The 19,191-nt window shown below is 46.3% G+C and overlaps 2 protein-coding genes across 6 annotated transcripts in view; one reads left to right on the top strand and one right to left on the bottom strand.

Moving 5' to 3' along the window:
- The window catches only part of ip6k1 (inositol hexakisphosphate kinase 1), an 18,312-nt gene extending 6,335 nt beyond the window's left edge, over positions 1–11,977 (bottom strand). Inside the window, exons 1-6 of one of the 4 annotated variants that reach the window (XM_086041394.1) lie at positions 11,768–11,977; positions 10,240–11,683; positions 3,788–3,895; positions 1,799–1,993; positions 1,585–1,730; positions 673–799 (exon numbers count right to left, since the gene is read on the bottom strand). In XM_086041394.1, the coding sequence (XP_085897520.1) occupies positions 673–799; positions 1,585–1,701 (244 nt within the window). In that variant the 5' untranslated portion in view covers positions 1,702–1,730; positions 1,799–1,993; positions 3,788–3,895; positions 10,240–11,683; positions 11,768–11,977. Of the gene's footprint in view, positions 1–672; positions 800–1,584; positions 1,731–1,798; positions 1,994–3,787; positions 3,896–8,592; positions 8,760–10,239; positions 11,684–11,767 lie in introns of those variants that run through there. The other 3 variants (XM_086041395.1, XM_086041393.1, XM_086041391.1) reach the window with 3 other exon arrangements.
- ccdc66 (coiled-coil domain containing 66) lies at positions 8,920–18,999 on the top strand. 2 transcript variants are annotated; one of them, XM_086041385.1, is made up of 21 exons: positions 8,920–9,486; positions 9,633–9,691; positions 9,769–9,791; positions 10,213–10,443; positions 10,616–10,802; positions 10,910–11,012; positions 11,375–11,469; positions 11,589–11,659; positions 11,895–11,987; positions 12,116–12,250; positions 13,214–13,446; positions 14,899–14,983; positions 15,096–15,260; positions 15,842–15,911; positions 16,034–16,087; positions 16,149–16,311; positions 17,170–17,344; positions 17,738–17,772; positions 17,861–17,967; positions 18,456–18,571; positions 18,650–18,999. In XM_086041385.1, exons 1-21 carry the CDS (start codon positions 9,476–9,478, stop codon positions 18,728–18,730), a joined length of 2,292 nt encoding a protein of 763 aa, XP_085897511.1. In that variant the 5' UTR covers positions 8,920–9,475; the 3' UTR covers positions 18,731–18,999. The 2 variants fall into 2 exon arrangements, with proteins under 2 accessions (XP_085897511.1, XP_085897510.1); XM_086041384.1 differs by having other exon boundaries at positions 8,921–9,486; positions 18,453–18,571.
- Positions 19,000–19,191: the final 192 nt, after the last annotated feature.

Below are 19,191 nucleotides of genomic sequence, written 5' to 3'. Positions count from 1 at the left end.
ATTGCACGGCCAGATTGTGCATCCTGATTAATTGATTGCGACTCAGTTAAAACATTGCCACGAAGACGAATTGATTCAAGAAGAGTTTTGTTTTAAAGTGGCTCTGTTCCTTCCATGCGGTTGGTTACTGCAAATGTGTCATTTCCTTCATAAATGCATCTCTCCAATAAAAGATGTTTTGAGATGTAGCTTGACATTTAAAAAAAAAAAAGAACAATTTTTTAAGTGGAGCGATTTGATGCATTCACATTTTTTTTTAAATCAAGTGGGCGGACTTGAAGGCAAAGCTATTTGGTCGACTACATGCGTCATTGTCTGCATTGAAAAAGCTCGAAGCTTCTTTTTTTTGTAAGCATTTTTAACGATGCCAAAAGTGCTGAGCTGCGTTCACCGCCAGGAAGAACTTTGACTCCACGCGCCACTTCCAGCAAATAAGCAAAAGTCCACTAGATGGCGGTATGGCTTAGCAAAGACCTTCCTGTTGCTGTCTGTCCGCCATTGTCACAGATTGACTTGCAGTCAAAGTAGAAAACTTCTTTTTGTCCGACGGCTACAAATGTTAGTTTAAAGAAAAGCCAATTGGATCATTAACGACAAATGGTTGGTTGCCGTGTCTGAAAAACAAAAAGTCATCAGCGAGGGTGTGCGTCGGGCGGGCGGGCGGGCGTCTACCTTTGTACTCGGGGGTGAACTCCTTCATCTCGGGAGGCAGAGATTCATAGAAGCGCTGCTCCCTGCTGATCAGAGGCTTGCACACCGTGTGGTCGTCGTAGCGCATCATGCTGGTGTGACCCCCCACCTAAAAACGCGCACACACACCCCCATGGGGGGGGGGGGGGGAAATCAGACGCCAGCAACATTTCAGTTTTTCCAAAAAAATCAGACGCCAGCAACATTTCAGTCTTTCCCTGGCAATTTTCCAGGATTGTGCACGCCTTGGCCACTGGGGAGCAGTCTAGTACAGACACAAACAAAGAGGAGTTGCACAACAAAGCCACTCGGCCAGCTGTCGTTTTTTTTTTTTTGCAGAGGATCGAGAACGTATGCATGTGGCAATTGCTAAATTGTCTAAGTGTGTTGCTGCACCTTTTGTGTTGAAACGTCCGTGGCGTTCCATTGGAACTCATGTTCTGTTTTTGAATAACGCGTCAAGTGAAAAAGGCACGCAAGCGCTCCGCTTGACGTTTCTGGTTGAGACAAACGTGTCCAAATCATGTATTTTGACTAATGTGAATTTGTATACTGAGTGATACAAATATCTACAAACTGTCTTTTATACGACTTTTGACTCTGTGTCTTCAAAATGTTGAGTGGGGGGGGGTCAACCTAGCAAACACTTTTTGGGGGATTTTAACCTCCTCACTGTGGGACTAATAAAAGGTTACCATATTGTATCTTACAGTGGGTGGGTCTGAAATGTCTCCCCCACAGCCAACGGGTGTTCTTTGTATTCCACAAAGCCACTGCATCGCTGTCGGACTTTTTTAAAATGTATTTATGTATGTATTTTTTTCTATTGGCAAGGCCAACAGATGAAGTTGCCCTCTGGAAGCAAACTCTTTCTGCCCCCCCCCACCCCCTCACCTGGTGCATAAAAGGCTCCAGCGGAACGCCTCCTCCTCGGGCTCGAAGTGGTGTGCCGCCCCCTGGCCCCGCCCCCTGCAGCTTGCCGTCCATGCTGTTGGTGTGCGGGAGGCACATGGCTCCTGGCGGACGAACCGCGCCTCCTCCTGCGGACGGACGGGCTTTTTGAGGAGGCGGCCGCAGAACAAGACTTGGGAGCGGGCGCCGGGCTTACCCGGCACATGGACTCTGGCGGGCAGTGACGGCGAGGGCGGGGCGCAGGGCACCACGGGCTGCTGGGAGCGCACGCCGGCCCCGGGGGGAGGCGGCGCCAGACCGAAAAACCACCTGGCGAGTCCGCCGATCCGCTCCGCCGCCCGCTCGGCACAGGTGGCCCCGCTCAGGACTGCGCGGGGGTCAGCGGCGCTTCCTGCCCGCAAAGGAAAGCGCGCTAACTTGGGTTCGGTTTTGCGCAAACGGAAAAAGAAACCAAGAAAAACAAACAAAACAAAAAAAAAAGACACATTTAAGTCAAACCGCACGCTAAAATATTGTACTGTGAAAATGAGCTTGTGCCACAAGTTTTGCTTCAATTTCCTGCTGCACCTTCTGGTCAAGACGCGAAGCTAGGCAGACTTTAGCAAAAGACCATTTCAAAACACTGTCATTCTCTTTGTTTTATGTCTTTTTTAAACAGTAAAATTCAACTCGGATTGACAATGAACAGCGCGAAGCTTCTTTTGTGAAGAAATGTTATTGGAGGTTAAAGAGCATTTTTCAAGATTTTGGGGGCTTCAAAAATAAAATCAAAGCATTTACAAAGTGTGTGTCAATTGTAGGCGGATTGTCAGTGGGGGGCGAGGGGGGGGGGGGGCACCGTTTCTGGAACATCTCAATGAAGCAATATATCAAGCAACTTTTCTGAGCACTCTAGCAACTTCATTCAAAAATATCTTAAAATAAATGCGACTGGTGAGTTGAATTGAAGTTGAAAAAAATCAACGCACGCCAATGCGCACTTTTGCCCAAATGTGCTGATGAGCGTGGAAAAAGACGGCGAGTCATTCAATGAGTTCGGTTTTACTGCCACTAATGACAGGAAAAGGCCGCTTTTGTTGTCCTTGTTGAAGTTGGAGCCAGCCACTTGGGTGCTGATTCACAAACGACAGCAAGCAAGCCAAGAAAAAAAAAACCCAAGCAGGCCTTGAAAGGCGATTGGAAGACCTGACGGAGAGTCGCGAGCCCAACGGCGGCTGGCGTGGTCGGGACGCCCTTTGCGCTTGCTCAACCTCTTCTCCGCCGGTGTGTGCGTGATGTGAACGGAGCAAGGCGGCAGCCAATCAGCTTTGGCGCGCGCCCGCTTAAGTGTCTATTCGGGACTCCAGTAAGCCGACACGGAGCCGATTAGGCGCCGCCGCCGCCGCCGCAATTTATTGGCCTTCCGCTTGTTTGCCGCCTCAGGCTCGCGTGTCAAAGTTGAACAGGAAGTGAACGTTGCCGACAGCGTCCGTCTTGAAACCCTAATCTGAAAGGCCAGCACTTACTTGAAGCCCTGACCGTGATTTGAGACCCTAACCCTGTCTGGAAACCTCATTTGAAAGCCTAACCCTTGTGAAAAACGCGAACCCAAACTTGAAATCCTAATTTACAACCCTAACCCTGACTTGAAATTGCAACAACAGCAATTGAATTTGAACCTAAGCAAAAACCTTAATCCTGAATTGAAACCCTACTTTTAAACACCCAAGCCTGTACTTGAAACCCTCGCTCTTGTTTAAAACCCCAACAGAGCTTTTGAAACCTTACCACTTGCTTGAAACCTCTAAACTTTGCCTTCAAAGTTTACCATGGCTTGAAAGCCCTAACCTTGATTTGAAACCCTAACCCCAGCTTGGACACCTAACTCCGTTTTACAACCTTAGCTTGAGACCGTAACCCTGACTTGTAATCTTAATGTGTCTTAAAACCCCCAATGCAGGCTTGAAAGCATCATTTGAAGCCTTAACCCCGGTTTGAAAGTCGAATTCAGAACCCCGACTTGAAGGAAAATGGAATTTCTTCAGCTCCACCTGTCACGGCGATTGGACTGCGTCTCAACTTTTCGGCGCCCGGCAACCTCCCTCAACGCGCTTGCGCAATTATCCGACTGAACGACACGGAACGGGAGCGATCAATCGGTGCGATTGCTTTGAGGCGGCGCCCGGAAGCTGTCAGCCGGACTTACATGGGCGGCGCGCCGCGCCGCGCCGCTCGCAGGTGCGGCGGAGTCACGTCGGCCGAGGCGTTCTCTCCTCTCGCCCCGCCTCATCGGTCAGGACGTGCGCGCTTGCATCTAGTTGGCAAAGGAAAGACGCTGATTGGCTATTGATCAGCCAGCCTGGCTTCCGATTCTATTCAAACATCAATTTACTTTTCTTTTTTTATTATTGATTGACTTTTGCATTTCTTTAATGAGGCTGCGGCACACTGCAAAGCGCCGGGAAAATTGATGCCTGTCAGGATCCATGACGTGATTGGTTGAACTGCAAATGCAACCAATTAGATTGATCCGTTCAGATTAGAGACCCATTTTAGACAATAATAAAAAAAAAAAAATACTACTATTACACAATACAATAAATCATTATCAAGATTCTCATCACATGAGCAATGCTTCACTTTTTTAAGTTGTCTTATAATGAAATTAATATACAATCCATAAAAAGGTCACAAAATTAGTTTCACAAATGATTTCATTATTGGACATTTTTATACATTCATTATAAACATTTGGTTGATATTTTCATCATGCTTTTTTAAAAAATTGGCTACAAACAAAATAAAAATACATAAAGTTCCATAATTTTACTTTACAATTTAATTCATTATTGGACAATTGAAAAAATAAATTATGATACTATTATTACACTAGGTATTATTGCTATTACTGGTATATCATAATAATTTATACAAAAATAATTGATTTCTATTTACTTCATGTTGTTTAAACATACGATATGCAACTGTGGTGAGTGAGAGTTAATCCCATCTGGCAATTGTAACAAAAGGAAAAAATGGAATTAATATTGTTTGAAATTGGAAAAAATGGCAGAGCAATGACATATTTATGAGTGTTGCCATGTTTTTCACTCAACAAAATGCTTCAATTTGAACCATTTGCCTCAAGAAATTGGAATTGAACAAAAGCAAGCCCAAATCGGCTTCAGGGATGCGACATTCGTCATCACGGTCACGTCTCGCGTGATTGCTGAGGGCGACGGCGGCGCGTTATCAAGCTCGATGGGAACATCATCGAGTCGGACGTTTGGACAGAAGCTGCCCGGGCGACGGCTGGCGCGGTGGACAAGAGCAGCTCAGCCTTGTTCTCATGAACCCCCCCCCCCGAGGGACACAAAAAAAAAATATATATATATATATATATATATATATATATATATATATATATATATATAAACAGCTGTTCCACACATCCCCTGAGACACCACAACAGCTGCTCACACGCGGTGCAATCAGTAACATTGTCGCAGAGACACTTCAGGTCAGTCAAAACAGCCGTCTGTCATCTCGCCACAAAACGGGGGTCACCATGGCAACCGCAATTTGCATGTCATTGAGGTGGGGGGAAAGGGGGCGGGGGGCGCAGCTGATCGGCCGTTCAGGATGTGCACGTGAAACGAAGGAACGAGTGACGAGCGCGCCAAGCAACGATTAACGACGAAGCGCAAAGACAGACATGAAAGAATCGAGTTGGAATTAGGCCAATGAAGCTCGGAATTTGACAAGCTTACTCAAGAGAGGCCAGAAAGCACAGAGAGGTGTCATTTACCGCAAATAAAGTCGGAAAAGTGACAAGATAAATTGCAACGACTAGGATAATGTTGTCAATTAATTGGAATCGGAAAAGTCTCATGACGAGTAAACACGAAAGGTGATGTAAAAAAAAAAAAAAAAAAAAAAAAAAATCCTCATTTGTCAAATTGTAATATTCTTGGCATAAAGTTGACAAGACAAAAAGTTGTTTATCTGCCATACAAAAACTTTTCTTGTTGTTACGTTTCGGACGGCGGCTCGATTCTCACCGATTGCGCTACGTACGCGGACGGAAAAGCTCTCATAACGAGACATTCATCTGAGAAGTGCCAGTCGTGTTCCCGTTCTAATTATGTGAAAGCATTAAATGAGAGAGAATGGGAGGGGCGGGGGGGGGGGGGGACATTTGGCTTGGGGGGGACTTCCTGGCTGGCCTCAGCTCTCGTTCGTCACTGCGGCCTCTGGATAATATCCTGTCGTCTTTGAAAACATCCAGAGCGAACATGAACATGAAGGACGCCTTCCTTCGAGTGACCCGAACCGAGGCGGCGACGATGCGCAGTCCGCGTCTGGAACGGGCCTGCCACCGGACGCAGCAGGGGAAAAAAAAAAAAAAACGTCTTGAAGGTGTCAGGAAGGAAAAAAAATATGACATCCAAATTGTGATGACTCATCGTTTCTTGGAAGGCTGGCTACCTGGCTACCCATTTCCTGAACAAGTACAGACAATTCACTTATTTGACAAATCATCGATTGTCAAATAAATCCACAACTATTTTGACGACCGATTAATCGTTTGCGGCCACTGTTTACTTTCCAATTGCCCAAATCCTACAATTTCCGCCTCTCAAAAGTATTCTCTGATTTCTGTCATGCTTTGAATTTGAAAAGTTACATGTATTAAGGGTTACAATTGTTTCGAAGGGTGGGAGCCATGTTTGGACCGAAGCAGTTCCTGATTTATAATCAGTTTATGCAATAAGTCAGTTTAACCGGTAAGAGAGGTCATCGTTATTTGCAGCTGTCGTCTGAATAACGCGTAATTGGCCCGGAAGTAGCCTCACTATTGACCATTTAGTTTTGTTTGAAAAGTACTCAATACCAAACAAACAACAATAATCACTTCATAAACCCTAATCTGGTTCATTAAAACCAAACGATTTCTCGATCAACTTAACCGATGGTATAAGTGGTGCAATAATCAATTCTAAAAATATTCAGATTTGAAGAACTTCCTTTCACACAACGTGAGCAGGCAAAGAAATTGCACTTGATCCCTTGACGCCGGCTGAAATGCGGACGAAATATTGAACGTGGCAACGGGGCGGACCCCCGCTGGCGCCCGCTCACAGCTGCGAAAACAGACGAGCAATCTCCGTTGCAATCTTGTTTATTTGACAAGGTTAGCCCGGTCGCACGCTCGCCGGGCCGGACACTTCATTAGGGACGCGCTCGCTCCTCTCCATGTGCTCCTCGAAATGGTTTGTTTTCAACAAACGGAGAATTTGGGCAATCACACAGTACACTACAGCAGATACAATTCTCATCTTTCAAATTCCCACTTGAAATGCCATTATCGCATTCCAGCCCCCCTGTTTTTCACAAATAAAAAATTGCAATGTATTTTTATATATATATATATTTTTTTTTTCCAAACATTAGGGGGAAAGAGGGTCTGAAAATGCCTGCTACTGAATGAGTTCAATTAATCTGAATTTGACAGAAGTTTTTTAAATGTCCATCCCTTATTTAAAAAAAAAAAAACAAGCCAGCTCCAATTGACAGTGCATAATATACACAAATAAACTGATGATGATTCAGTTACTGCTTTGCTCTTTAACATGTCAGAAAAAAGGCAACAAATGTTGATCGCTGCGTTGCCAAGTAAAAGCTGATGTTTGCAAATGTCTTTTGATTCAACGCAAAGATAGTCGGTCTGCTTTAATGGAGGACTACAGACATCAGTGAATATTTACATTCAGAGGCTGAAAGGAAAGCAGAGGACGACTCGAGACGATTAATGGATAGCTGACGATTATTTTGCTACTCAATTAGTTCCTGTTCCTGATGTGTTTTATCTTGTCCTGAAAGGTCCGCATCTTGGGTTTTCAATCAAAACTCAAAGCAAAAAATACATTCAAAAATAATAGAGAATAGAGAAAAATAAACATGAAATGAGCACTTCAAACACCTTACCATCACAAATAAAATTGCAAAACTGATGAATTCTGTAAATGAGTTATTCTACTCTTGCTTTTCACACGAATTATGCTCCATATCAATGTTGCACTCTGAATTTTGGCCTGAACGAGTTTATGGATGGATCATTTTAACTGACATTTGTCAGTCAATCGGAGAAGTGATTCCCCAAGTAATTGCCAAACGAAAGGGTTGAGGATTTAAATTGAGAAATAAAGAAGCTATACTGTGGTATTTTTGAATAAGAAACATCACACAAAAGCAATACCCAAAAGGGCTTTTTTTCCTCTCTTTTGGAATTTGGATTTCCAAAATTGTTGTTGCTTTGTCTCAGATTGAAGTGAGCATTCCTATCAGGCCCCACATTATTAACAAACACTAATTTGTGAGAAATCTGGTCAAATTGCAAAAACTGTTGTTTTTTCTCTCTATTTGTGTCCCAACACTCACAAAAATCGATGGTGGAGTGTTGATGCACTTGTGTTCCGCCGTGCTGTCCCCTGCAAAGTTTTCAACATCCTCACCTTACAATGTCCCCGTTTTGCTTCCCAAACTTCTCTTTGGACACAAAACCCCAAATGTCCACGTCCACCAGACGACACTTTCCTCGGGTTAGCGTGTTACATTAAGTTCTCTGTCAAGACCGGCCAAGCTTGTTGACCTTAGCCTGGCAACGTACTAGCTTAGCTGGTTAATTAGCCAGCTAGCCGTGTCGGATGTGTTCCGTTATTTAAAATCAAATCACATTGTTTAAAAAAAAATAAAATAAAGGTAATTGGCGTTCACTCCTTCTAATCCGCGCGGTGATGACTCAACTCTGCACATCCGACGGGGTGACGTTATTTCGGTTTGGGTTGACTTGCTTTCAACGGAGCCCGCGCCGTGCTAACGCCAGGCTAGGTGGCTAACCGCTCAACCGGAGGAGGCACAACGCTCACGTCAAACCGTTAAACGGTTAACGTTCGCCTCCGCCGGTCGAGCCGACAGCAGCGACAGCAGCGACAGCAACATTCAACTCACCCGACAACCGTGAGCGGCGAAGGTGCTCGGCGGACTGGGGAAGACGTGTCAGCCGGATGTTGCCTCGCTCAAGCTCCGAGAGCGATGCGGCTGGGTTGAAAAACATCCAGCATCAGGCTAACGTCATGACAGCCAAGCTAACGCAGACTTGTTTGGCTTTTTACACTTGTTATGCATTCGTGTGGGGATTTGGCGCCACCTACTGCTCGTTTTGGTAGTGACATGTCGAAACGCTCTCTCGGCGGCTTCTATTCACCCATTAAGTCATGATTCTTTGTCCATTACATGTAATTGTGTAGAATACGCGTTTTAATGTACACATGTACGTTTTATTTTAAATTGGTTCGCGATCGTTTCGCATTTCTAGTTCTCCTTGGGGTGTTTTACATATCAACGGATACCTTCACGGACCGTGTTATAAAAGCCAGCATATGCACGGGATTTTTTTTTTCACCCACTTTAGACGGAAGTGTTGTCCATTTAATTAATACATCTTTATTTTAAAAACAAAAATATATCGGGTATGGCTACTGGAGCAGCCTCGTTTTATACTTTTTATTTTGCCGAGGACATGCGGTTATTCCATCAAACGTATTGGATTTGACAAAATTCCGAGTTTTCCTCAAAGGCAACCTCGCATTAACGGCTAAACCTCCCGACGCAAATATGCGTGATTGGCTGTTTATTTAAACGACGATGAGCAAATCAGCCAATCAGCAAGCACGGTTCTGGTCGTTGTCAGCAACCAGGAAGCACGGCCAAAAGCAACTTGAAGGCGAAAGCAAACATCTATTACTATTTTATTTGTTCATGTTAACGGAACACCCCCCTATTATTTTTTTTTGTCATCAAATAACTTTTGTCGTGATCATCGTATGTTGCCATGTATCTCGGGTAAGTCTATTTTGAGATTAGCTTGCTCGGCTATCGCGTTAAATGCATGTCGCGGTGGAATGCGCACAGGGAATTTATTACTGCCTCATAACAAAATCATTTATGGCAAAAAGCGATATTTGCTAATACTGTATCTTTGTGAACAGAGACGGGCTGCTCTTTGAACTTCAAAATGGAAAACCCAAGTTAATTGTGCTCAACCACGGTAAGCAAGCGCATTCTCCCCAATCCTCTATTTTCTTTTGGACCAACTTTAACATTTTCTTCTTTTGTCCACCACAGGTGTCGAGAGGAATCTTGTCAAGGTCGGGACCCCCATAGCATTTGATCACTTGTCGCTTGAACCATTTTGTACTGAGCTGCAAGGACGGCTGAACAAAGCTTATCATATATATTTTTTTAACCTTCTGTAGTGTTAGAACAAAAAACCTACAGTAAAGAAATGAGAAAGAGAAAGGTCGCTAGGTGATCATATATATTTATACATCTCACAGACACTAAGGAGCCTGGTGTTATGAGCATAGCTATATGTTGTGATTGTCAGATTTTTAAACACAGTGGAACCGCCAACGATGGAACGCAGAGCCACTTAACTTTTAAACAACTGTCAAGTGTAAAAATAAGTCATCCACTTTAAGTCAAACTTGTCACCCTTTGTTGGTGCTTGACAAGGATGTATTGGAAAGGCAATAGGAATGGCTTGATGTGCAATCTTTTTTTGTGCAGAATTCCCTCAGGCCTCGCCCAACTTACGTTCTGAACTCGGGGCAGCCGTCCCGTGCGGCGGATGTGCGGGCACCGCGTCCGGCGGGGCGGCGCCCGGCGGCTACCAGAGGTGCCAATACACCGGCGGCAGAGAGCGGAGCCTCCTTTGGGTCCGGCAGGTCGGCGGACAGAGTGCGAGGCAGTCAGACGGCCTCCGAAACACGCCGGCGTCGTACTGAAGCCGCACCCAAGGTGAGTCCAGCTTTTCAACGTTCCGCCTAGCGACAAGTGACATCACAAGAGAGAGAGAGAGGGAGACCTTCACAGGCAATGCTTTAGCGTGCACTTAGCCCTAGCCCTCTGCCTTGAAATCTATTTGTATTTGACGACGAGTTCTGCCTAGCAACAAGTGACATGCATCCAGGTGAAGTCCGAGTGCCGGAAAAGCAGCGCCGCCTCAGCCAAAGGCGCACCCGCACCGTCCGAAAGATGGGCTGAGGCGTCGGATGCAAAGTCCAGACCGAAGGACTCGCTCGGCGACGAAGGGCCGACGGACGCGGCGGCGTGTTTGAGCGACGTGCAGGCCTCCGGAGTGTCCGGTCAGCAGCGCGGTGAGCCATGACGCCGGTGACCGAAAAAAATAAAAAATCACATTGATGACACTTGGAGGAGCCATTTTGTTGCTCGCGAAATTCACTTTCACTACGTCACGCGGTAGAGGAAGAAGTCGTCGTCGTCGGAGGAGGAGAGATGGAGGAGGACAGAGTAGGATGTGATAAAACAACAGCAACAAGTGAAATCACCCCACTGAAAGACAACAGGTAACGTCTTTCTGTCTTCCTTCTCACTTTTTTACCATGGGAAGGAGTTCATGTTACGCCAATCAATAGATAACTGCCGTGCAGTGTCACCAACTCTTGTTGAAGTGAGTTGAGGAGCTCCGTCTTGGCAAAAGGAGTGCTTTGCCGCCATAGACCTATAGACAATTGAAAATCTTTTGTGGGGGGGGGGGGGGTTAGACGGCGTCAGTTGACTTGCATAGTTTTGGTATTTGCGTTCAGGGCTGGGCCTCACGCAACGACTGCGTTCGCCAAAAGACAAAAAAGTACAAACGGGACATGCTTGCGATGGGGCTAAGGCGGCAAAAATGATGCTAACGGCGCTAACGATGTCGGCGGCGTAGGTGTGGCGGCGGCCTGTTGGGCTGGCTGGAGCAGCGCCACGTCGACGCCACAGCATCCGTGGAGGCCAAGAAGGCGCAGTGGAGGCAGCAACTCAGTACGTTTCCTTCTCTATTTGCTACATTGACTTTGAATGATTTATCTTTTCCATGTGACACACAGTCCAACACAAACGCACACACAATGTACTCCCCTTGCTGTGAATGCGCGTTGCAGACCAGCAGGTGGCCCTGAAGCAGCAGCAGCAGCAGCAGCAGCAACGTTGTTCAACGTCACTCAGACGACAGGTAGGCCAAGCTCTTCACACCAATCTGGGGAAAAAAAAAAAAAAAAAAAATACTAATGTCCAAAAATATCCCACAAAGGGACACGCAAACTCTAAATTTGAGTCGCACCTCTCATTCGCTGAGTCAGCGCGTCCCACTACCTTTTGGTTTGAATCTTGAGTTCCTCAGGGAAATAGCAGGGCCGCCCCCGGTCTGCTTGCATCCAACGTTTCCCGCCTTGATTGCGTTGACGTAGGCAGAGGAGGAAGCAGCAAGTGTGCGTTCAGGTCAGCCGACGGGCTGCCGCAGAGAGCAGCCGGCGGCCATCAGGTCCAGCCTCAGGCTCGGGGTAAACAAAACTAAAATATCACCTCCTCACCTCAATTTTTTTTTTCGTCGCATTTGCCGTCTGAAATAAAAACATGAATGATTGGTGTGTGTGTGTGTGTGTGTGTGTGTGTGTGTGTGTGTGTGTAGGCGGTGACTCCCATGGAGGAGGCTTTGGCGTGGGAGAGAAGAGAGGCGCAGAGGAAGCTGTGGCTGGAGGATCTCCACCGACAGAGGGAGGAGACCAGCCAGCGCAGGAAGCGAGAGAAGATGCTGCTCAATCAGGTGGCACAGAAACACAACACACACACACACACACAGCAAACAAACCAAAAAAAAAAACAATACAGTTGGGCTGCTCGATGATGAAAAAAGTACTCATCACCATCGTTTTGGTCATAATTGAAATCACGATTATTCAAACGATCATTTATTAAACAAAACAAACAAAACAACATAGTTGGGCTGCTCGATTATTGAAAAAAAAAATACTAATCACCATCGTTTTGGTCATAATTGAAATCACGATTGTTCAAACGATCATTTATTAAATAAAACAAACATAAAACAACATAGTTGGGCTGCTCGATTATTGAAAAAAAAATACTAATCACCATCGTTTTGGTCATAATTGAAATCACGATTATTCAAACGATCATTTATTAAATAAAACAAACATAAAATAACATAGTTGGGCTGCTCAATTATGAAAAAAAAAATACTCATCACGATCATTTTGGTAATCACGAAATCACGATTACTCAAACATTTTTAGGTACAAAACAAGAAAATGTTTAAATGTAAAAAATAAAGGCAAATACATTTCTTTGAAACACTATAATTATGTAACTTCCTTTTGGACCAAATAAAATGTTTAAAATGAGTCTTTATGAACTAAATTAAAAAAAATTGCAAAATGAATAATCGTTTTTTACGATGCCAATTTTGCAATCGTGGAGTGTAACAATCCTGATTGTAATTGAATTTCGATTAATTGCACAGCCCGACAGCACACCCATGCGAAGTTTACACCAAAAGGGAACCTAAAACCTGCTAGCTTCATGCTAACGCACAATGTACCATAAAACAGCGTAGCATCAATGTTGAGGTCGTCGTAACACCGTGAGCAACGGATATTTGTGCGGCGACACGTAGACGGGCAATATAACACAAATAGATTCTTTCTCCTCTGCGAAGAATCACCTTGACAGTAGCTTAGTTGCGACGATCTCTTGCGTGTGTGCGCAGAAGGAAGATCACGAGCTGTGGGCCGCACACTTTGACTCGCTGCGGCGCAAAGCTCCCGCGGTGACTGCCGCCCCACCCGCGGCCCCGCCAATAGCGCCCCCCGGCGACCGGGAGGCTTCGTCCAGCTTGTCCCTGACGCGGGACGCCTCCAGCAGCTGTGGAGCGGAGAGCGCGGGCCGAGCCAGCGTGGACACCGGCGGCGGCGGCGGCGGCACATACGCCACCAGCAGCAGGTACCGTCCAAAGCAACTTGTGCCGGCAAGAGAGAAAATCTACTCACAAGTGCAAATTGGCAACAAAGGGCTGAAAAACACGGATGATGGAGCACCAATGCGTATCATGTAGCACGCACGCAGTATTGGTCCCATGTTACATAAACAGGCGTCTTGGAGTCGCTAAATGACTCCAGATCGCATCTGCTACCTTATGTGGGCTGCCATTTTCAAGAGTTTTCCCTCGTGCGAGAGTGACAATTTGGGACAATTCAGCCAATTCCCGCCCCCATTTACTCCAAAAAAAACCAACCCCTCAGTTTGTAAATATTCAACAGCGTCAAGCTACATATTTGATTTCATTGTGTGAAGGCCTCGTGATCAAATCACTCGCTATTAGGGATGCAACCATTCACTCAAGCCCCGATTCGATTTCCAGTTCCCGATTTTTGATTCGAAAATTGCTAGCAGGCTTGTCTCTGTGCACTAGTGTGATTCTGCAGCCATCCACAAACGCATGTTTGGCACAAAAGCGCCATTTGATCTACGCATTCAAAATGTGCTATGCATCTGGAATGAAAAAACGTTTCAAGATGTCATTTCCCAGACAAATTTAATCAACTCGATTTTTTGGATTAATCGAAGCGATTAATCGGGGTGAATTGGTTTTTGATTCACCGTGACATCCCTACTCATGATCATTCCGCATGCTTCCGTTGTGTATTTTCTTCATTGGGCATTTCAGCCTTCACACGCAATTCCGTCAGAAATTGTGAATGTCCAGAATCAATCACAATCATAAAAGTCATCATCTACGTGTGCTTTCTGAGTTGTGAGCTGATCTGGAGCCCTTTTTTTTTTTTGCAAATGTCTTCACCATAAGAAGTAGCAGTTCCCATCAAGAGCGAAAGTAGTTTCGAGGGATGTAACGATTCACGAAGGCCCGATTCGATTCAGTGTTCAATTCTCAGTTCCCGTTTTCGATTCGATTCTTTAAAACCTTTTTGTTCACAAAATGAATGACTCATTTTAAAACCAAAAGAGGTTTTTATTTTAAGGTCTGCATTATTTTTGTAACTTTACAAAAAAAACAACAACTGGGAAATGAACTAATAATTTGGACAGTTTAACTAGTTTTGTATTGTTAGTGCCAATTAAACAAACCTTCAAATCCTTTTGCGATCAAAATGTCACTATCAATTCGGTTATTTTATTTTTTTTTACATGGATGGATGTTTGAATCAGTTTGAATTGATTTTTGAGGATTCGTCACATCCCTACTAGTTACATGAGCTTAAATGTGTGTGGGAGGGGTCAAACCACACGGATATCTATTCATGTATTCGTTAATGAATGACACCTGTTGCAAGTGTGTGTGTGTGTGCGCGCGCGCGCGTGTAATATATCCCCGCGAATGGAATGATCGAAAGCAGGCATCTTGACGAGCGTGACGTGCGCAAACGTGTTTTGCAGCTACCTTCGGAGCATGACCGCCCTGCTGGACCCGCTCCAGATGGAGGAGCGCGAGAGGAGGAGGCAGAAGCAGCTGCGGCAGCAGGTAGGCGGGCGGGCGGGCGGGCGTCGTCGGCCCGCTCACCATCCCGCTCACCATCTCGCTCACCATCCGGCTCACCATCCGGCTCACCTCGGCCGCTTGGCGCTTCATGCAGAGAGACATCCAAGCTCAGGTGGACGAGCGGCGGCGGCAGCGGCGGCAACAAGAGGCCAGGAGGAGGGAGGAGGAGGACGAGGACGAGAGGAGAATCCTGCTGGAGAGGGACCTGCTGCACAGGAGGTTCCAGCAGGAGGACCGCAAGCATCGGGAGGGTCGCAAGGTCGGCAAATAAAAATACATGAAAAAAATCCAGCCGCGGCACGGCACCCCGATTGTGTATTTACGGGCATGTGGGAGGGCCATCAACTTTGGGAAAGCTCCCATCCATTGCACCCTCAAAACCTTTTCAAAGTACAGATAAAAGGAGGATTAGTGTTTTCAAATTAGGGTTACAAACTAGGGTGAGGATTCTCAAAGTAGCCTTTGGGTTTTCAATTAGGGTTTCAAACTAGGATTAGGATTTCAGAGTAGGGTTCAAACTAGGGTTAGGGTTTCAAATTAGATTTTCAAATTAGGTTTAGGATTTCAAATTAGATTTTCAAATTAGGGTTAGGTTTCCAAATTAGAGTTAGGATTTCCAATTAGGGTTTCAAACTAGGATTAGGATTTCAAAGTAGGGTTCAAACTAGGGTTAAGGTTTCCAGTTAGGGTTCCAAACTAGGGTTAGGCTTTCAAATTCGATTTTCAAATTAGGGTTAGGTTTCCAATTAGGGTTTCAAACTCGGCTTACGGTTTGAAATTAGGCTGTGAAAGTAGGGTTGGGTTTGAAAGTAGGGTTTTTAACTAAAGGTGTGCGTGTAGGAGGAGCAACTGAAGAAACAGGCTGATGCTGATGCTGGAGGAGGAGGGACGGAGTCAGTGGGGGTGTGCGGTGAGTCGAGCAGTGTGACTGCCTCACACACACACACACACACACACCAACAAAGGCACACACGCGAGCCACGCGCAGCTGTCAATCAAACCCCGCTGACTGACCCGAGCGCGCGTGTGCAGCGTCACGTCCGGCTGCGAGCGCGGAGGAGAAGACCGACACGGCCGTGCAGACAGGTAAGAAGATGACTTTGTCGGCGAGAATTCATCAGCTGATCACTCGTGCCCGCGTGCGCAGAAGCGGCCCCCCCTTCCGCCGCAGCAGAGCGCCCGACGACTCCTTCCGACTGCAAGAGCGGAGCGGGCAAGGAGAACGCGCGTGTGCCCGCAGGAGCCAAAGGCGGCCGGGCCACGGCGGAGACGAGCAAGGACAAGAGGAGGCCGCAGTGGAACACGCACAGGTACGCAAAAAAAAAAAAAAAGCAGAAGAAGAGCCTGCAGTAGAACACGCACAGGTACAAAAAAAAAAAAAAAAAGCAGCACCTGACGAGCTTGACACATTCCGTGGCAGCCATTTTTTTTTTTACCAAAAGGGTTCTCCCAATGATAAAAACATAATTGAAGAAAGACGATTAATGGGGCAAACGGCACGTTAACATCCTACGTTGCCAACGCAACCTAAATGCACCACGTTGCTTGACGTGCGCGTGACACGTGTGCGATTTTGCCCTCCCCGAGCGCGCTTAAGCTGCTTGATGACGCCCCGCTCGGAGCTGACTGTCGAACCAAACGCGACAAAAAGATTCGCGCCTGTCGTGTATTCAAATGCAAGACATTTGTTTTGTTTTGAAAACAGCACCAGTGCTAATGCTAAAGTCAATGTCAAATCCTATTGACATGCTAATGGACATTAGCATCCACTTATGGGAGCGATAATCCTTCAAATAACCAATTTTCACACACAGACGCTGCAGGAACACCTGCAGAAAGTCAAGACTGAAAGGCTTAAATTCTTCCTAATATGAGAAAAACGAGTTATATTCATGAAGCTCAATCAAAACTCTTCTTCTGCGCTAATCTTAAAGTCGAGCGTGTACTAGGAAAACACAAGTGACTTTTTTTCTGAAACGATGCACCGCTACCACCTGCTGGCCATTTGCCTCATTGCAACCCTCCAATAGCTTTTGAGGGTTTCGCAGTGGAAGCGTCTGTCCAGCCGCCCCTCCAGTGACGAAACGTAAAAAGACGTTCTGGGTGGGTTTTAACTGATGTGCAAATACCTTCGCTGAAGTCCTTTGTGTCTCCTTTTGTCCACGCAGGCCGAGCCGGCGCTTCGTTCCCGCGTCGGAGCGTTACCCGGCCGCCCTGCAAAGGAGCAGACGGGAGAGTCGGCTCAAGAGGCAGGAGGAGGTCCTCGGCCTGCGGCGCAGGAACCGCCTCCCCGCAAGCGGACAGCAGCCGCGCGGAGACGCGAGTCGGCCTCCGAGCCACAAAGTGAGCGCCGCTGCCACCGCGTCTGTCCTCCGTCCTCGTCCCTCCGTCCTTATTCATAAAAATTATGAATAAGGACGGAACCCCGTCCATCATCTTCCTCCCGTCCTTATTCATAAAAACGATCGTCCTACGACCCCGTCCGTCCTGCGTGACGTCCTAAAGCTTCTTAGCTGGCTAATTTACTATTCAATTAATCGAGAACTATTTAAGACCTTGTTTGACTTCCAACTTGTCCACAGTAAATCTCGGATTTCTGCCGCCCGGCGTGAAAGCAGACTGATGATACTACATGACATTGCCACTATTGCACTGACATAAGGACACCATTACATCGACCCGATGACATCACTGACACCACCTTCTCTTCTCTTCGCTTTTGTTTTTTGCTTGCAGGAGGATTCGAACCGTGTGACTATTTCTGCTGAAAGGTGAGTCGTACGCTTGATGTCAACACACCGAACGTACTTTTGTCGAGCCACTGGATGAACACTCAGTATTGTCCTCCACCTCCTCCAGGGGGCGCTCTCCTCCTGTCACGGAGCCCTGCCTCCAGTTCATCCCATACGTCCGCACCGATGACGTCGTCCACCTGGACCCCACCGAGACTGACGACGCACACACTGGTATACTCACGCGCACACGCCGATTATCGGCTCCGATATTCAGTGTTTTGACGAATATCGGCATCATGCTTTTTGAAAACTCCGATGGCCGATCGTATGTCAATTTAAAACTATGTTAACTTCAAGGAGCTATTCATTTTAAATTTCAGTTAATTTGATCAGAGATTCTACTGACCCTGGGAACACTCTGCACTTTTTGTTTGAAATCAACACAAAGATATGTGACATTTGAATATTTTGGAGGACTTTACTGCACAAAACTATACAGAGCTATTTAAAAAAACATTTTTAAGATTTTGAGGCCAATATTTTCCTTTTTCTTGAAAATGATGATCTGCTCCAAATGTGGCTTATCAGCCTCTTTGCCGACTAATATTATTAGTTTAAGGTATTCGCCCTGAAAAAAAACAACACATCGGTCTATTTCTATCACACACACACAGTGTCATTGTTGTGCGTTACCGGCAGTCCTTCCTTGTCATCAGCAGCTTCAAGCTGGGCGCCTCCTCCTGGCGCCTCCTCCTCCCCGGGGGACACCCTCGCCCTACGCGGCGGCGCACAGCGGCAGCAGGAGATCCTCAGAGGCCTAGCGCAACTACGACAGGTGTCACGCGCACACACCCACACCCACACAATGAGTGAAACCACTTGAAAAGTGACGGTGATTTGTGTGTGAGCGTAGGGTTTGCTTCAGAAGCAGAGAGAGCTGGCGAGTGACCTGCAACGTCATGGCAACGAGCGCCTGCCTCCCTCCAAATGTTAGACGGGCGACACGTCCTTCTCCTGCGCGCCGACCGCCGTCGCTTTACAGCTCTCGCGCAGCCGCCCGGGCCAGCATCTCCGCCGATGCGTTTGAGTCGCCCGCCACTGGTAACGCAACAGTGCAGTTTGCTGGCTTCTGTGTGAAAGACAAAAAGCCAATAAATGGCAATTTTGCAAGATATGTGTGAAAGGGACTACGCTGTATCGCCAATTGTTTTGAATTTTCGGGTTAATTTGTCTCACAGTTGTAAATAAAAGCGTAGACAAACATTTTGATGTTGACCTGTACTCATTTTATGGCAGGTTGTCCATTTTCACTGTTGCATGTCGTACTTTGCTCATTTTACGGTGAGTTTTTCCAGGCATGGCTTCTTGAGATCTTGAGTGGCAAGCAAAATAGTTAAACTAGCTTCATGTGTTGAATTTTTTAAAAATGAAAAAGTCCAGTCGTCAAACTAAGGT

This window comes from Filicampus tigris, chromosome 9, assembly GCF_054856515.1.
Source record: "Filicampus tigris isolate MCC_2025a chromosome 9, RoL_Ftig_1.0, whole genome shotgun sequence".
In the NCBI taxonomy this organism is placed as follows: Eukaryota; Metazoa; Chordata; class Actinopteri; order Syngnathiformes; family Syngnathidae; genus Filicampus; species Filicampus tigris.
This window is presented reverse-complemented; position numbering and strand designations above follow the sequence as displayed.